The sequence below is a fragment of the Oreochromis aureus genome, linkage group 19 (assembly GCF_013358895.1).
Source record: "Oreochromis aureus strain Israel breed Guangdong linkage group 19, ZZ_aureus, whole genome shotgun sequence".
NCBI classification, from domain to species: Eukaryota; Metazoa; Chordata; class Actinopteri; order Cichliformes; family Cichlidae; genus Oreochromis; species Oreochromis aureus.
Genome location: NC_052960.1, coordinates 2,680,831 through 2,697,766, shown reverse-complemented (window position 1 = coordinate 2,697,766; position 16,936 = coordinate 2,680,831). Strand labels below are relative to the sequence as shown.

The window sequence follows — 16,936 nt, the reverse complement described above, 5'->3', positions numbered from 1 at the left end:
CTCATTTTTCTAATGTTATTATGAGCAGTGAACTCAGATGCAGAAATTACCCAGCTGCTGATGGATCACCAAAACTCAGATCCTGAGCATCCCATTACAGTGAACCTTATCCTGTGTTGACTGCGCCGCTCTGTCTTTGCTTCCTGCAGTGGGAATGCTCGGCCCCAGGAATCTCCGTGTTTCTGATGAGTGGTACACCCGCTTCAGGGTGTCCTGGGACCCTGCCCCCTCCAGGGTTAATGGATACAAGATTATCTACCAACCTGAGGGTACAGACATGCTTTAGCATGGATCAAAAACTATATCTCGTTGTAGTTTTTTTTCCACTTGTATGAAATATTACTAGACAAAAAGTTACATTGCTCACATGTAAGTAATATAAATGTTGCTTTTCAGGCTCGGATGAGTCCATGGAGGTGTCTGTTGGAGACGTAACCTCCCACCAGCTCCATAACCTGAAACCTGGAACCACCTACGACCTGAAGGTGTTGGCACAGTACAACACGGGTGACAGTGCACCTTTGGTCGGTCAAGGCACCACCTGTAAGTTGAATAAGCTGTTACCTGATGGTCGATGTTTGGATCGGATGGATTTATAATGAGCTGTGTTTGCTTGTCTTTAGTGTATCTGAATGTGACGGACTTGAACACCTACAACGTTGGCTACGACTCCTTCTGCCTCCGATGGGCCCCTCACAGAGCAGCCACCTCCTACAGACTCAAAGTCAATCCTTTTGATAGTAAGTTCAGTTACCCAGTTACACGTCACAGTAACGTTTTAGAACCAGTTGCTGAGTCGCTCTCATCTTTCCTCTCCTTTAGCCTCCAGGAGCGGGGCTCAGGAGATCACCGTCAGAGGCTCAGAGAACAGTTACTGCTTTGATGGCTTAACCCCGGACACTCTTTACAACGCCACCGTGTACACGCAAACGCCCAACCTCGAGGGACCTGGAGTCAGTGTCAAAGAGAGGACGTGTAAGGAAAAGGCTGCTGCTGGAACTTCCTGTTTCTTTGATGTTACAAAGATGTCATTTCACCAGCTGTGATGAATTCATACATGAGATTCTTTTTTGCGTTGCAGTGGTTAAACCCACCCCAGTGCCAACAGAGGCTCCCACTCCTCCTCCTCCAGCAACAGTCCCACCTGCGTTAGATGGTGAGGATAGCTTTAATCAATGTGTTTATTCATTGTCCAGGCGTGATCAGCCTCTAACATTGCTTTACCTGCATCGCAGTGTGCAAAGGTGCCAAGGCCGACCTGGTCTTCCTGATCGATGGTTCCTGGAGTATTGGAGACGACAGCTTCAATAAAGTCCTCCAGTTTGTTACCAGCATGACTGCAGCCTTCGATGTCATCAGCCCTAAAGGCATGCAGGTCAGCAGATATTTCGGTGGCTTCTTACAAAAAAAAATCATGCATATATTTCCTAATATCTGTGTTCACCGTCGTCACCATCCTCTTATTTTTGTTCTCGGTGAACAGGTTTCATTTGTGCAGTACAGCGATGACGCCAAGACCGAGTTCAAACTGAACACCTACCACGACAAAGGCATCGTGATCTCAGCTCTGCAGGGCGTCCGCTACAGAGGAGGCAACACCAAGACAGGTGAAGCTCTGGGAAAAAAAAGCTGCAAACTTAAAGTTCTGACTGTAGTGAACTTTTGAGGTTCGATGTTCTTCTTCACCCGCTTTCTTCTTCATCCAGGCATTGCTTTGAAGCACGTCTATGAGAAGGTGTTCATCTCAGACAGCGGCATGAGGAGGAACGTCCCGAAGGTGCTGGTGGTCGTCACAGACGGACGCTCCCAGGATGAGGTCAAGAAGAGTGCAGAGAAGCTGCAGCATTCTGGTATGTGTGGAAATATGAATCACTGGCTTGTGTGTTCGGGTTTGTACTATAGAAGCAGTAAAACAGGGGAAGCATTTGCTCCTGAATGTCGATTTAGTTCATCTGAACCAGACTTTCTGGCCTGTTTAATAAACTCTTGTATTAATCCCCACAGCGGGTTTTTGTTGGAGACTTAACAATGGTCTTTGTTTATTTTTGTGTGTTTGTGTTTTGCACCGACAGGCTACAGCGTGTTTGTGGTCGGAGTGGCCGACGTGGATATGACCGAGCTGAGAAACATCGGCAGCAAGCCCAGCGAGAGACACGTGTTTGTGGTAGACGACTACGACGCTTTTGCCAAAATCCAGGACAACCTGATCACCTTCATTTGTGAAACAGCCACTTCCAGTAAGATTAATGTATCAAAAAACAGCAACTAAAGTTTAGTTTCACTCGCAGGCTCAGACAAAACCTTTATTAGACGGGTTGATTAGTGAACGGCAGAGTTAAGGGGAAGCTCTCCCATTGTCGTGCGCTCCTACTGATCCATTGCCAGGGGAAATATATAAAGGGATATAAATCACATTCTTTCTGCTGTAATCTGTTTTTCCAACTCCTTGTAACTTTTCGTTGTGTCTCAGCTTGCCCTCTGATCTACATCAATGGATTCACCACGCCTGGTAAGCACACAACATCACCATGCACTGTACACAGCAGATAATCCCTGCAGAGTTTGTTGACATTGCTAAATGCTGTTATGTGGTACACTACAAGGTTTCTCTCGTTCTTCCCCTCCAGGCTTCAGGATGCTCGAGGCCTTCAATATCACAGACAGGACATTCGCTGCCATGAACGGTGTGTCCATGGAGCCGGGCTCCTTTAACAGCTACATCGCCTACAGGCTGCACAAAGATTCCTTCCTGAACCAGCCCACCAAGTAAGAGCTGAGGTTTCACTGTATTTATGTGAAAACAGAGGGTGTGCATAATCCCAGGTTACTGGCCTTATCGCCTGCATGCTTCATTATTCCTAATAAAGTTCAACAGCCTCTGTAGTCACAGAGCTCTCCCTGATGCTCAGGCCTGTTTATTGTTGCAGCTTGTAGAATATGAGGTGTTAGCAGGAACAAGATATTTTGGGTGTAGGATTAAAAAGCCCCAGGACCCCCACCCTCCCACCTTTTCCTTACAAGGAGAAAACAAATCACCGCTGAGTCAAGTGCTTTGTCTCTTTATTGGGCACCATTTAGGCGGTGTTAAACACTTGCACAACAGCTGTAGTGTCCAAAAGTCTTCTTAATATGTTTATAATGATGCGAATTTAGTGTGCGTGAGTGCAGCATTTGTCTTAATGCACACAAGTGGAAACACTTTCAACCTGAAAGAAGACAGAAAATACTTTCAATATGTGCACAATTTAATCAAGGCCATGGGAAAAAACATGTGCCGCCTGTGTCACACACTAGACGCTGTATTAATGCATATCATTATTATTCTGCTGCTGTAACGAGGGCCCAGGCTCACATCTGATCACAGGGTGTGGTTTTTCACATTTACAGGGAGATCCATCCGGATGGTCTTCCCCCTTCTTACACCATCATCCTGCTCTTCCGCCTGTTGCCCGACACACCCTCTGAACCTTTTGATATCTGGCAGATTGCCGACAAAAACAACAACCCTGAAGTCGGGGTCACCGTCAACCGTAAGTCTCCCCTGGTCACTATTCTTACCCTGAGCTGTACACTTTTTTAAATCTTCCTTTGTTCTTTTTTGTATAAATCGCTAAAGGTGCTAGATATAGTGGCAATAGTTGGAAAGCTTCAGGACATACTGCCTGACATACAACTGGACGTTTTTGTTGTTTCACCGGGAGCTTTAACTCTTAAAACAGCATCTTTTTCAAACCGTGTGCATGCACATAATCACAGGAATTGTCCTAATCCCTCCGAGCCTTCCCTTTATCCTCCCATTTATCCTGCTCGCTCTGCGAGCATGTGTTCTCTATAGTCTGTGCTTTGCGTGCCACTGCGTTGTAACACACTGTCAGGGATTCATCAAAGGCTCTTCTCTTTTCAGCTTCCAGCAAAACAGTCACGTTCTACAACAAGGACACCCGAGGAGAGATCCAGAGAGCCACGTTTAACGAGCAGCAAGTGAGGCGGGTTTTCCACGGCAGCTTCCACAAGGTAAACATCGGGTGTGATTTTTAAAGAGAGGAGCAAAGTGACATTTTGGCTTTACTGTGAAAGACAGAGTCTTTTGTTTGTCAGTTGAGCGCTGCGTCTCCTTTCTGAAGGCTATTGTGTTTTCAGTCTTTTCAGTCTTTTCACGTCTGTTTTTACATCCTTTCACAAGGTCCTCTGTGACTTCTATGCCTCCTTTCTTTTGCCTGAATTACCTTTTAATGTGATGATGTGACAAAACATTCAGGGTCATGTAGCCGTATCGGGTTACCCGTCAAAAGGTTCCTGCTATCAATCTCAAAGTGTCAACCTGCTGTCAAAGTGGCCCCTTTCTACATACATATATATATTTCTTTAATTTAAGCCACGGCCAGTGAATATGACAAATGGGCTGTGGAGGCTATAAATAAGTTTTAAAAACTTTGGCTGGAGGGAAATTCTGCTGCAGGCTGTTAGAGTGAATCATGGCGGTCTGACCACATCAAGACTCTAAGCTTTCCTGGTAGTTGTTAGATGAATTCCAAACCAATCTGCTCCTTGCTGTATCAATTTTTATGTGGGTTCAGTTGACTTGTCTGCATTTTTTCCACAAACAACACAAAACATTTTCATTTAATTCGGCATGTACTTACAAAAGACATTCCTGCAGGTGCATGAAAACGCATCTTTCACCCGACCTCCCCGTCTGCTAAATGTTCTCTGTTTTCAAACTAAAAGCTGAAATTTCAGGCCGAGTTTAAGTTAACGCTGAAGATATAAAAATCAGTAGCCACCGTGATGAATCGGCTGAAATTTGTTTGTACGATCGGTGGAGATTTGGACTGGAACGTGTACTTTTCTTATTGTGAAAGCAAGGAAACACATTATTGGCTGAACGCTGCAAGGACAGTGAGCGGTGGATTTAAGGCTTCAGGATCCAGATGTTTGCAGCTGTCTTGATGAAACATTTTCTTTATTTTGAAACCGATCCGCGCCATCATCTGCTCCGGATTTCATGTGAGAAATTAAGCCAGAACTCCTCTAGCGGGCGCGTATTTAAAGATTCGTGAACATCAACTGCTCTTCAAACAATCGGCCAAAACCTCTCATCTTACACAGAATATCAACAACAGCGGCGATATTGTTTTGCAGACTCTTTCTTTCCCTTCGTCGCTTTAGCCGCTATATTAGGAACACATGCCGGGCTTACTACTGTGATAAACACCATTTGTATGGTAGGCTTTTTCTCGGGGCTACAGCAAGAGGTAAATAGAGACATGAACTGTCTTTGTGGCCAGTGCAAAGCTTCAGTGACTTCAAAACATCCCCTGTTATGTTTCAGCACAGTAAGCACAGTAAGACGGTATATTTTACAAACCTGGAAAGTTTTACGATGCTAAATTGATCACTGGGGGAAAGCGGCTGGTTTCGGTGTTCTCCAAGTCACAACCAATTGCATTTGCTATTTCTAGACAGCGTCCTCCGTATTTAGTACACTTGTCCCTTTATTCTAAGGTCATCGAAGTAAACGACCCTTTTCAATGTACAGACATCTTATCTGACATCAAAGTTTGCCACCCCACTTCCTGACATGAAAGAGCTCAGCGTGATGGCCCAGAGATCAGAGCCTGCAGTAAATGACTTTTTAGTTTGAGCGTTTAGCATCTACACAGCTAATTGCAGGGTGACTTCATGAATAAATGCGGCCCTGGAAAATGTTGGGTCAGGATTGGATTTTAATTGCATCACTGTCGGTCGAGTCTTCGGTGCTCGTGATTGCGCGCGCATGTCCATTCTCTCGGACTGAGTGAGCACTGGGTAGTCTGGTTTGTGGTGCAATAGTTGCTGTTGCATGAGCTGGCGAGTCTGCAGCGGTCTACCTAGCTGCTTATTTGCTGGTCTGCTGAGTAAATGCCGCTGCTGACTGCTGCGGTGGAGTGTGTTTACATGTTGTCAGTGGTTTTCAAACACTTTGTGGCTATTACAGACTGACCTCAGCATGTGTGTGCGCAGGCTAAGCCAGAGTGACCACTGATGACACTGTCACAAATGCTAGTTGGGGTGTTTTTTTTGTGTGTGTGCAGAAAAGCGAAACTCAGTGAGATCTGAAATTTGGAGTGAGCCGAATACAGATTTAGTCAAGACTTACTTTCTAATCTTACGCCTCAGCTTTCATTGGGATGGCTGTGGATCACCAGGTAGAGGATATCATCTGCTAACTGGAACTGGATCAATCTCTGTCTGCATGCCAGTCCCAATGCTTTCAACGGAGTCTGGATGTGTGCATGAATGTTAGGTAGAAAGCACTTTGAGTCTTATAATCAGGTTTTTGACTCGCTTCTAGAGTATTTTCTGTGTCCTTCAGGCTAGTTAATAAAGAGTAACCCAAGCCGGGGAGGTCGTGGTCAACTGCTACTTAAACATGTGGGATCACTCTCTGAGATGACTTTAGCAGATGCTAACCACTCACTAGCCCCACTGGGGAATCCCCGCCCCCCACCACATTTGAATGATGGGAACCTTGCTGGTAACCAAAGATATTTTCCATATGTCATGATGACCAATCGCGTGTTCGGCGGTTCACTGGTTAAAGTTTGATCATGTAAGTTGTTGTAATACTGAAAAGTACATTTTAGTTTGCTTTCCCAGTCTTTCAAACTCTTCTTTCATGAAGGCGGTGCCAGTATATGCATACACTGATAAAGCTCCATGATTCTGGCTCTTAGCTCTTTGTTAGCCCAGTGCCAAATTGTTTATAATCTTCATTTCTGACAAAAAATTCAGCAAAGTTAAAGATAATTCAAGCTTTGTTGAGTTTTTTTTCATAGAGAAGACTTACACCTGCTTATTAACAGGGCTATGAGTCTTTTGAGGTTCAGGATTGGAAAAAAATGGAGGAAGACTGAGGACGGAGCCAAGAGCAACAAAATGTGATGTGATATAAATCTTGGATGTCATGTGCATTGGAGCAGCGACGGTGTCAGCTTGAAATCTCACCATATGTGCTGTGATTGTGGAGTGTTGACACAGCAGAGCACAGTGAAACCCTCTGTGTTAACAATTGATGAATGAAAGTTGTTCGTCTGTCAACACTTTGCTGCATTTGGACAAGATCATTTAACAGCAACCATCAGCTGAGGGAGCAGTGGTCATTATTTTTCCTGAAGCCACAATTTCCAGTGACACTGGGTTTTTTTTTTTTTTACTGTTTACTTATTGGTCAGTGAGGTAATGTGTACAGTATACCATCCAACCATGTTTTGGTAAGCCCTCAGGAGCATCGTGTGGCGTATTATATCCACGCCAGGACCTGGAGATAAACGGCACCCCTCTCTCTTTGTGGTCTCACCAGATAGTTTGTTCTGTTTCCAAGGAAGTAAACTATAATTTTAAGATTGATTGCCAAGAACTATGGCCTAGTCTGTGGTTGGTATAGCTTTGTAGAAAGAATTGGTAGCTCGCTTTTCCTGACATAAAGAAAGCTTGTCTGACTGTTAGGGAGAGGAAAATTTGCAACTGTGAAGGGAAACTATGGAAAGTGTAGGACTTTTGATGGCACACCGCAAAAGATATTATTTCAAGATGTGGAGCCGGGTCCTCTGAAAAGGAAACTTCAGAAACTGGCACTTTGTCACTCTGTGCTGTTATACAATCACTGACTAGCACTTTAATACCGCACAGAAATGCCAGTGTTGTATATTCCCTGTTTACGGTCCATTCATCTGTGGAGGCATCAAACAGCAGCTCAAAGACTAAACATTTCTAGTCTTATGGTTTCACTTTCTTAAAAAGAAAAGATTCATATTTAAAGGGCAGCCATGTTCATCCAAACAGATTTAAATGCCAAACCAGCTTTTCAGATGCGCCGATGTTCTTAGAAATATTTGCCAAATAATGGTTGCAACCAATTTGGCAGCTGAGGAGACAAAGATGTTAATGGTGCCCTCTCTTCATCCTTTCCCTCCTGCAGCTCCACATCACCGTCTCTCCAGAGAAAGTCAAGCTCAACATTGACTGCCAAGAGGTGGCAGAGAAGCCCATCAAAGAGGCCAACAACATCACACTGGATGGCTATGAAGTGCTTGGCAAGATGGTCAAGTCTGGAGGTGGAAGGAGGCAGTCTGCTACAGTAAGTCAAAAAAACGAGCTGGGACTCATTAAAACTGCAAAGGCTTGGAAAACACTTTTGGAAGATCATCTCTTAACTTTCCAAAGAAAGAACATCCAAAACTTCTTGTCCATAGATGCACAATTCACTTTTAACGGCTCCCACTGAAGGCGTCTATCTTTTCTGTATCTCAGAGGATCAAATTTTTAACAGCGTGGGAGCCATTTGTTAACAGCCTCTCTTCTTCTGTTGTGTAGTTCCAGCTCCAGATGTTCGATATCGTCTGCAGTTTGAGCTGGATCAGCCGAGACAGATGCTGCGACCTGCCCGCAACAGTAAGAACAAGTGTCATTTAGAATAATGTCATAAACAAGCCAGAAGACCGCTGACATACATGCGCGCTGCTCGGATATTCTGCCACATTTGCTTCCCGTGTTCTCGCTGAAGCCTTTAATCTTTGCTGTTAGCTGTTTGTAATAAATTTTCAGAGGTCCACTGTGACTGTATACACTATCCTGGGTTTACAGCCCAAAGTATACGTTTGCTGGTATGTGGTCATTAAGCAAAACGCTATAGTGCTGTTTGAAAAGAAAGCGCCTCAGCTGGCCTGAATGGAACCTTGTTTCCTGTGTAATTGAGCTAATCACACTATTGCCATCATGACCTCCAGATTACATGAAAACAAACGCTCCTTTAGATCACCAAGCACTCACTAAATCACATTTACTTTGATACAGTATAGTAAATACCGGATGCATGCACATTTAGGCAATTACAAGTAATTCTTGTATAATTTGCATCAGATATTAATCCATCATGTCAATGATTCAGTCTTATATAACACATCACATCAACCAGTCATTTCCAAATACGCGGACAGCGTTTGGTGTTGAAGCTTCATGATGACCAGAGTTTGTGGGGATACTGTTGTATAATTGTGTAATTGTATTCTGCAGATTTCAAAGACAAGCCTTCAAGTGTCAGTTGGTGTTAAATTTCCAATAATAATGTGTGTTTCTGCTCAACTTTGGTCCTTTTCAGAGAGATGAGGCCAAGTGTCCATCCCTTCCTCACTCTTGCACGTGCACGCAGGACAGCATCGGCCCCCAGGGACCTCCTGGACCTTCGGTACAGAAACTCCCTCCATCATCCCTTAATCTGTCTTCACTTCCTCTTCCTCTGCGTGTCTTCACCTGATAAAGCAGTTTTCTCAGAAGACAGATATTTCAGAGATGATGATGATAAAGCCAGACCGTCCTCTGTTACAGTGACCATACAGCTTCACATTTGCACTCAAACACACTGAGGATGGTTTTTTTAATCTCTGGAAAGAGCATTTGAGGATGAGACCAGTGGCACATGTGAAAAAAAAAGTGGGCTTGGGGAGAAGTGTCAAAAGATAAATGCCTGTCGGAAAAACGGCAGTACAGAAGTCTTGAGGAGAGGTCTGGAATATGTGGGCTTGGTAACCTCACTAAGCCCATGCAAGGCTTGCTGGCTTTGGGGCTTTAGGGGTTTTGGAACTTGCTCCTGTTGTTACACTCACTCGGATTTCTGGCTCCTCACTTTTCCAGGGAAGCCCGGGCACCAAAGGACCTCGAGGAGACAGAGGAGATCCTGGCAAGCCTGTAAGTTAAACTTGACATCACTGTAAGCTATAAACTAAATCGTACTTTTCAGCTTTGATTTTACGAGTCTCCTAAAGTAAAGTTAGATATGTGATAAATATGCTGTGCGATGCCATGGTATTTCAAATTGCACACATCTGAAGTCAGTTATCGACTGTATGTTTTTCCACAGCTACGGTTAGAGGGGCCTATGTTAGGTAACCTAAAGGCTCGTTTCCCGAGGCTGTTAGCGATCATTGTCTATATGTGCAGTTAAAGGTTTGCTTTAGGTTGCCAGAGGCTGTGTAACATTTCGTGTGTATGTTTCGGTTAATGCTTTAGGGTTCGATGGGTCCACGTGGTGAGCAAGGACTTCCAGGTCCGATGGGACCACCAGGTCCACAAGGCCCTAACGGACTCTCTCTGCCCGGAGAACCTGTAAGTTCATCCTCACTCCAAAGAAATCCTCTGAGTAGATGTATGTTTCCACACTATCACTGTTTTTTCTTTAAATTACCGTTCACATGTGCTGATAAGTGAAGTTTGTGTGAAAGTTGATGAATAGCTGGTGTAGTTTCCATTTTGCCAGTGAGTTGGATTTATAACTAATGTCAAAACACATTACACTCCCCTCGACGTGAAGAAAGCTAACCAGAGGGCTCGCTTATGATTTTTTTACCTGCAGATGTTCTTGTGAAAACACAAAATCAATCACAATCACAGGTTCACAGAAAGAAAACAACCCCAAAGACTAAAGCAAGCTTGTCTTTTCTCCTCCTCCATCTTCAGGGTCGCCCAGGACCAAAGGGAGATCCCGGGGACCCAGGCCTGCCCGGTCTGCAAGTACGTACTTCTCTTTATTTTGTGGTTTGTGAGCAGGAAACTGGAGACTATCCACAGAGAGCGGTGTTGCTACTGGAGCCTGGATTTAGTCCATATGGCTGGATTAAAACCACACTCGGAGTGGGAGGTTTACCGTGCCATCCCCAGGGAGTCCCACACTCTCAGATCAGCCCACTGATTGACAAACGGTAGAAGGCCGCTGATGCAGTTAAATTATTATGAAGTGCAGACTCATGTTACCAAAGGGGAAATGGGGAATGGAACATGTTCTTCTCCAGCCTTGTAACTGAAGATGATTGGGACGTGGTAGAGACTTACAGTCTGTCTGAAGTTTGAGCATCTTTGACTCATGGCAGAAGACCTCCTGCTGAGCTTGTGGATGAAAATGGAGGTCAAATAAAAGCAGAATCTTGGCAGTTCTTTGAGGTTGCACAGATTGTTTGACTGTCAGAAGCAGATCTGAAGTTAGGCTAAATCCATTTTATATAATAGTTGGGAATTTTCTGGATTTGAGTGGCTTGGTATTGCGTAGCCATCATCGCTTCACTCGTCCAGCCAACTCCCACTGTTCAGTTGGAGAGAACCTCACTATTGGCCATTCTGCTCCTTGAATAAGCAAATTCAGACATGAGAGAAAGTCCCAGAGCTTGTTGGCAGCATTGTGGTCGTTGCTTACATAATACAGCTTATTATAACAGCTTATGTACATTTCTACAAGACGTCGTACGTCTAGAGACAAGAGAGAGGTTTTCCTACCAAAATGATATATTGTTTTTGGCTCGACACTGAGGAAAATGCAGGATTTTTCTGTTAATTCTTGGTCAGCGGGGCCACTGGGGAGCTCTATAAACGTCCTGTTCTTGATCATTCACATTTGATGAAGTGTGTCTGCCTCTTTCCCAGGGTCCTCCTGGACAGCGCGGTCCTCTGGGCCCCGTTGGACCGAGCGGAGCGCGGGTAAGATCGATCTTCGGGCATGCGTTGTATTCACACTGTCTTCAAAGCCTAGAAATACTGAAGCACATGTTTTACATGCGATCAGCCACTTTTACTACGGCCTCATGTTTGATGTTGCCTACATGTTCTCACTTGCGTCAGCCAGAACCATTGAGCCACTGCCTATAAGCCTAATGTAAAAAGACACACACACACACACACACACAGACTGATGCATTGCAGGGATGGGGTCTCCAGTGTGTTGTTACCCATGTGTGATTGTATGTTGTTTCTACTTAGGGGCCACCAGGAAAGGAGGGACCATCTGGACCCAGAGGCCCATCAGGACCCATGGTGAGTGTGGAATTGTTTGTGTTGAAAGGAGCCAAATAAATATTCAGGAGTGTGCTTTATTTCCTGATATATCTGCAACAATTACTCCTCTGGCTCCACGGCACATGAAAAGCAGGCTGCAGTCTGTAGCTTCCTCCACTGTTACCAGGCTCGTGCATGCATCTCATTTCCTTTTTCTGTGGTTTAAGAAGGTCTGAATCCACTTAATCCAGCCGCCATGCCAGCCAGTATAGGACGCACACTTACTATACCATCCTGAGTGCTCCGAGAGCCATTAGCAGCGGCTGGCGAGCGTGTTTGTGTGCGTGTGTGCATACGTGCTGCTGTGCATGTGTGTGTTTTCATCTGTTCCTGGCAGCTTGTGCCACATGCCCATACACCCCCCACCCGCTGCAGATGTTAAAGTATAGCTCCCTACCTAAAGCTTGTTATGCAACTATTAACAGGGAGCAGAAGTTAAACGTTACGATTACATTTACTGTGCAGTCATTTAAAATAAACCCCGCTTTTCTCTGAAAATTCTCCTTTTTTCAGGGAAATCCTGGAAATCCGGGTGTTCCAGGAATAACAGGAAAACCAGGAAAACCAGGAGATCCAGGAAGTCCAGTACGTACTGAATAACGTGGCACAAATATAGGGTATTGGGAAGGATGGGGTCGAGGACGTGGTACGCTTGTTCTCATGTTGTTCCTCTCATTAACAGGGACCTGTTGGCCTTAAAGGAGAGAAAGGAGAGAGGGTGCGTATCATCTTCTCATCACTTTTTTGTAACGCTTTAGGAAACAATCGCTTCATGACAGCGTCTTTGTTTTTCAGGGAGATTTTGCATCCCAGAACATGATGCGCTCCATTGCCCGACAAGTTTGTGAACAGCTTGTGAACAGTGAGTCAAATATTTCATGTAACTCTCTGGGAATTTATCTTAAATGATATTTCTGTCCTAAATCTCTTTGATGCGTCCTCTTTGTTTGAAGGTCAGATGAGCAGAGTCGACATGCTGCTGAACCAGATTCCTTCCGGATATCGTAGCAACACTCCTGGACCACCCGGTCCTCCAGGCCCTCCTGGCAACACGGGATCCCGCGGAGAGCCCGGACAGCCTGGCCGAACTGGTTTCCCTGGAAACCCTGGTTTACCTGGAAATCAAGGAGAAAGAGGTGCGATACCAACTCTGTGTGGTTTATCCACGATTCCAGACAAACACTTTAATCAAGAGTCACCTCAGTTGTGTTTCATAGAGACCATTGAACATTTCTCCTTTTTGCCAGACATGAGAACTTTTCTTAATTTGTTTGAAAGTGAGTTCTCCTCTTTAATGTTTCTGTAGGTTTGCCAGGAGAGAAAGGAGAGCGAGGGTCTCCAGGAACCGGTATCAGAGGACAAAGAGGCCCAAGTGGACCACCAGGTAACACAATTCATCTTTTTGAAGTGAAGTAGGCCATAGCGAGAAGAAAACGAGCTGCTTTAAGCGTGTTTTCTGTTGAACATTGTTCTCCAGCAGCTGCAGACAGTCTGCTGCTCTCCCACTGTTCAAATTTACAACTCGATCCTGACTCTAACACAGTTTCGCCGTGACAGCCTTTTCCAACCTTCTTGGTGGACCTTTCTAGGACAGAGTACTCCCACTGGCCCCATTAAAACGACACATTTCAGCAAGAGGCTGAAATTTACCTACAGTATATGTGGCTCAGGATCTTTGGTTTGGGCAGCTGCGCTACATAAATTTTTTGGAGAGACCCCAAACATTTTCCCAATTCTTTCCTTTCTTAAAGATTTATGTGATGTGTGCATATTAGACATCGACAAAGACATCTACGGTAAATGGAAAAAGAATTTCCATATGTGATGTTCAGACAGCACCCAGGACGTCTTTAGACCGTGGTGCAGTTCAAGAAGAAGAGAAAATGCTGAAAATGTCATTAGTTTGAACTTGTAGTTTTCCTTAGGTGAAAATGATATCTGGTGTGCGGCCTATAAAAGTGCTCGAGAAAGTTTCCGTTCCCTTGGGAAGTGATTCCTAAACAACAGGAACCTCCTATTGATGTCTACCCCACACCAAACACTGACATGTCTGTTTCTGTGAATGAAGTGAGAAACAACTACGGACCAATGGGAGGAAGTCCACGCTGATGACTCACACACACAGTGGGTGTGAGTGGGGGGGTCAGATTGTTGTACAATGAGCTTTCTTTAGTGGCTTCATTGACAACACATGGGCTCACTTAAAGGAGAGAAAAAACGGGGGAAAATTCCATCGTGAGTTTTTGCTGTCTAGACAGACGGGGCCGGGGTGATTCCAAACAGCCCCAGACTGCATCCCTCTCTTTAATTGAGCCACTGAAACGTTGAAATTATAGTCCTGCTGCCCTGTGGTACCCCCACCGTTTCCACAGACAGGTTGCGGATGATGTCAGTGGGGTTTTGTGCTTAGCTGAAGAGACTCCCTACTCAGGCTGGCTTCACTCACCTTCTCACTCCCATTTGCAGGGCCACCCGGAGAGTCACGAACCGGACCCCCGGGGCCTTCTGGCTCCGCTGGGCCTCGTGGCCCTCCAGGTCGTCAGGGCACTCCAGGAGTGAGGGGACCACCGGGACCACCCGGGTACTGCGACTCCTCTCAGTGTGTTGGCATTCCTTACAACGGACAAGGTTACACAGGTACGCTTAATGCGCTCTAGGTCCTGCATGGTGCTACATCAGAGGAAACTCCAAGTGTATGCACGCTTATTACATTGGCAGCTCATTGGACAAATTCAATGGATGGAGGTATGAATGCAGGTGTTTGATAGTGCTGATATTTGAATAAAACTATTAGTTTTGTTCCCTGGGATTCATTTTCAGTCACTCGTGCTGCTCTGTTGAGCTTTGTGGATTTGCATGTGACAAATTTTCAAAAATAGCAACTTTTGAAGAAGCAGTCAAATAATTTTGAACTTGTACATTTAAATACCTCCATACATTTAATGTCCACTTTTGAAACTGGCATGTAAAGCATTCTAGCTGTTGGTCAAATGAGATGCTTTTTACTTTGTTCCACAGTAAACTCACACCTTGTTTGAACTATTTTCAGGTTTTGCATAGTAAACGTTCTGTCAACTGTGCTGCTTACACTTTGAAGTCCCGTTTCTGAGATGTTTGGCCGTTTGCTATGGGGCATGTAAGGATAAATCGCCACGGACATGATTATTGAACATTTAAAAAGAAAAAAAAAACATTACAAAAACCCAAAAAAACCGAACGGAGCGGACTAACATCATCTCACAGCTACAAGCTACGGTGATGGCAACCTGCTGGTCTGTTTGCATCTTGAACCACAAACCGTTGGGAGATAGAAAGCAGAGACTGAGCACTTCTACAGAGGAAGGAGCATGTACAAATACCACCCAAAACAAGTACTAACATAGAGGAGTTCATAACTGAGAGCAGCGTTAATGTAGAGGTGACACGTGTAAATAAAACTAATGTTTTGCCTTGTAAATGATTGTATGAAACAAGACATTTCACTAAAAATCAAGTTAACATCTGTATTGAGCTCGTGCCTCATAACCCTCTGCTTACTTACCATCAGCATAACCCCTGTTTATGACGCCTGAGTGCCCTAAACAGCTCTGGTCCAGACTGAAGCATGTTTCATTTGTACTTTTTAATCATCGTGCTCTTTGTGTACATTGGTGAAAATGGTGCTAAATGTTGCTTTCCTGCCATTTCCATTTGTCTTTTATAGTATCAGCTGGTTATGTTACTATGTCTTTTTATTCAATATCTTGTTGGGTTTTATTGTAAATGTCATCACAGCTTTTAAAACTTCCTTTTTTGTTACTTTAGAGAGAAGCAGTTTGACACAGGGCATTTTTAAAGTCCACAGTGCAATATAATTTAAAATTGTGCATGTGAAAAGTTGCAGAAGCAGCCTGTTTTTTGATTGGCCATCCTCAATATGTTTCTAGCCAACCGGTATCCACCTGAACCCGAAGTAGTGAATATACCTGTGGAGCCAGCTGGAGAGTTTGAGACACGAAACCCCAGAGGAAAGCGATCGCTACCACAGGACAATACAGAAACACTAGCATCATAGCTACGTTAAGGAGCGGTCAGAAAGTCTACTAATGAATAACTTACAGGAACACGTAGGTGAGGATGAAGCGATATCCAGAGCAAAACTAGTACTTATATGGGTTTGATACCCCTGGCTATAATGAACATATATATTTTTTTGACATGACAAACTTTAGGAAGATGAGTACAAACGTACATGTTACAAACCTGTGTGCTTGCCAAGTGTCTGCTTGTAATATAACCGCAAGTGTTAATCGGGCTTCAGTGCACTACTCGTGTAAAATCCTGTCCAGAGACGTACATCGTGTATGTTTTGAACACTTTCCAACTACCCATGTCGTTTTCAGTAAGTACAGCCGTTTCAGTTAATAAACATCGCCCCTGTGACATTGTGACGATTTTGTAAACCCGATGATATTCTGACTCTTTGTAACAAGCAGCATTTCTTTTTAAATATTTTGTTTTCTTACCAAAGGTGGAATTGCATAATTGTGCTGTATATTTACTGAGGATTTCTAAGTCAGAATATAGTTGTCATTTCCTATCGATGCAGTTTCGATTTGGTTGCAAGACTATGGACATAGGATTGCTATTTTCATGTTTTAACTGCACATTTTGTGAATTCCACACAGCCTTATTTTCTTATTTATTTCTGAAACGAAAGAGGCATTTTTCAATAAAACTACTGAAAATGTAACAGTTGTTTGAGCTTTCTTATCGTTTTTCTATTAACTGAACTTTGAGTCAGAAACGTCAGAGCTCTGATCCGCAGCTGCCGTCTGTTCGAAATTCCTCTAGATGTTTATTTGAGCGACAGAACCTGCTTTTCCTCAACATGAGACCTTCAGGAAAAGACTTTGAAGTGGAAACCTTTATTTATTTTGACAGCTAAAGATATTTTGAGCCTGTCTGTGCCAAGACAACAAGAAGAGAAAGAGAAAGAAAGAAAGAGCTTTCCCAACGTCTGAGCTACTTCACAGTCTTTGACATGCAACCGCTTGGCCTTTATCCTATCAGACTGGAACAATTAAGCTTAGAGATC

The 16,936-nt window shown here is 44.1% G+C and overlaps 1 protein-coding gene across 5 annotated transcripts in view; it reads left to right on the top strand.

The window, feature by feature from the left end:
* Positions 1-16,591, top strand: part of col12a1a (collagen, type XII, alpha 1a) — a 47,238-nt gene extending 30,647 nt beyond the window's left edge. For 4 of the 5 annotated variants that reach the window (XM_031752956.2, XM_039603304.1, XM_031752957.2 and 1 more), the window contains 28 exons: positions 150-269; positions 397-543; positions 624-740; positions 823-975; positions 1,082-1,156; positions 1,236-1,375; positions 1,484-1,607; positions 1,707-1,850; positions 2,073-2,237; positions 2,471-2,509; positions 2,628-2,766; positions 3,388-3,530; positions 3,905-4,014; positions 7,961-8,119; positions 8,356-8,433; positions 9,140-9,226; positions 9,673-9,726; positions 10,048-10,143; positions 10,495-10,548; positions 11,452-11,505; positions 11,785-11,838; positions 12,373-12,444; positions 12,542-12,577; positions 12,655-12,721; positions 12,813-12,995; positions 13,166-13,243; positions 14,326-14,496; positions 15,786-16,591. In XM_031752956.2, coding sequence (XP_031608816.1) covers positions 150-269; positions 397-543; positions 624-740; positions 823-975; positions 1,082-1,156; positions 1,236-1,375; positions 1,484-1,607; positions 1,707-1,850; positions 2,073-2,237; positions 2,471-2,509; positions 2,628-2,766; positions 3,388-3,530; positions 3,905-4,014; positions 7,961-8,119; positions 8,356-8,433; positions 9,140-9,226; positions 9,673-9,726; positions 10,048-10,143; positions 10,495-10,548; positions 11,452-11,505; positions 11,785-11,838; positions 12,373-12,444; positions 12,542-12,577; positions 12,655-12,721; positions 12,813-12,995; positions 13,166-13,243; positions 14,326-14,496; positions 15,786-15,913 — 2,987 coding nt within the window. In that variant the 3' untranslated portion in view covers positions 15,914-16,591. Of the gene's footprint in view, positions 1-149; positions 270-396; positions 544-623; positions 741-822; positions 976-1,081; positions 1,157-1,235; positions 1,376-1,483; positions 1,608-1,706; positions 1,851-2,072; positions 2,238-2,470; positions 2,510-2,627; positions 2,767-3,387; positions 3,531-3,904; positions 4,015-7,960; positions 8,120-8,355; positions 8,434-9,139; positions 9,227-9,672; positions 9,727-10,047; positions 10,144-10,494; positions 10,549-11,451; positions 11,506-11,784; positions 11,839-12,372; positions 12,445-12,541; positions 12,578-12,654; positions 12,722-12,812; positions 12,996-13,165; positions 13,244-14,325; positions 14,497-14,908 lie in introns of all 5 variants that reach the window. The other variant, XM_039603306.1, reaches the window with a different exon arrangement.
* The last annotated feature ends 345 nt before the right edge of the window (positions 16,592-16,936 follow it).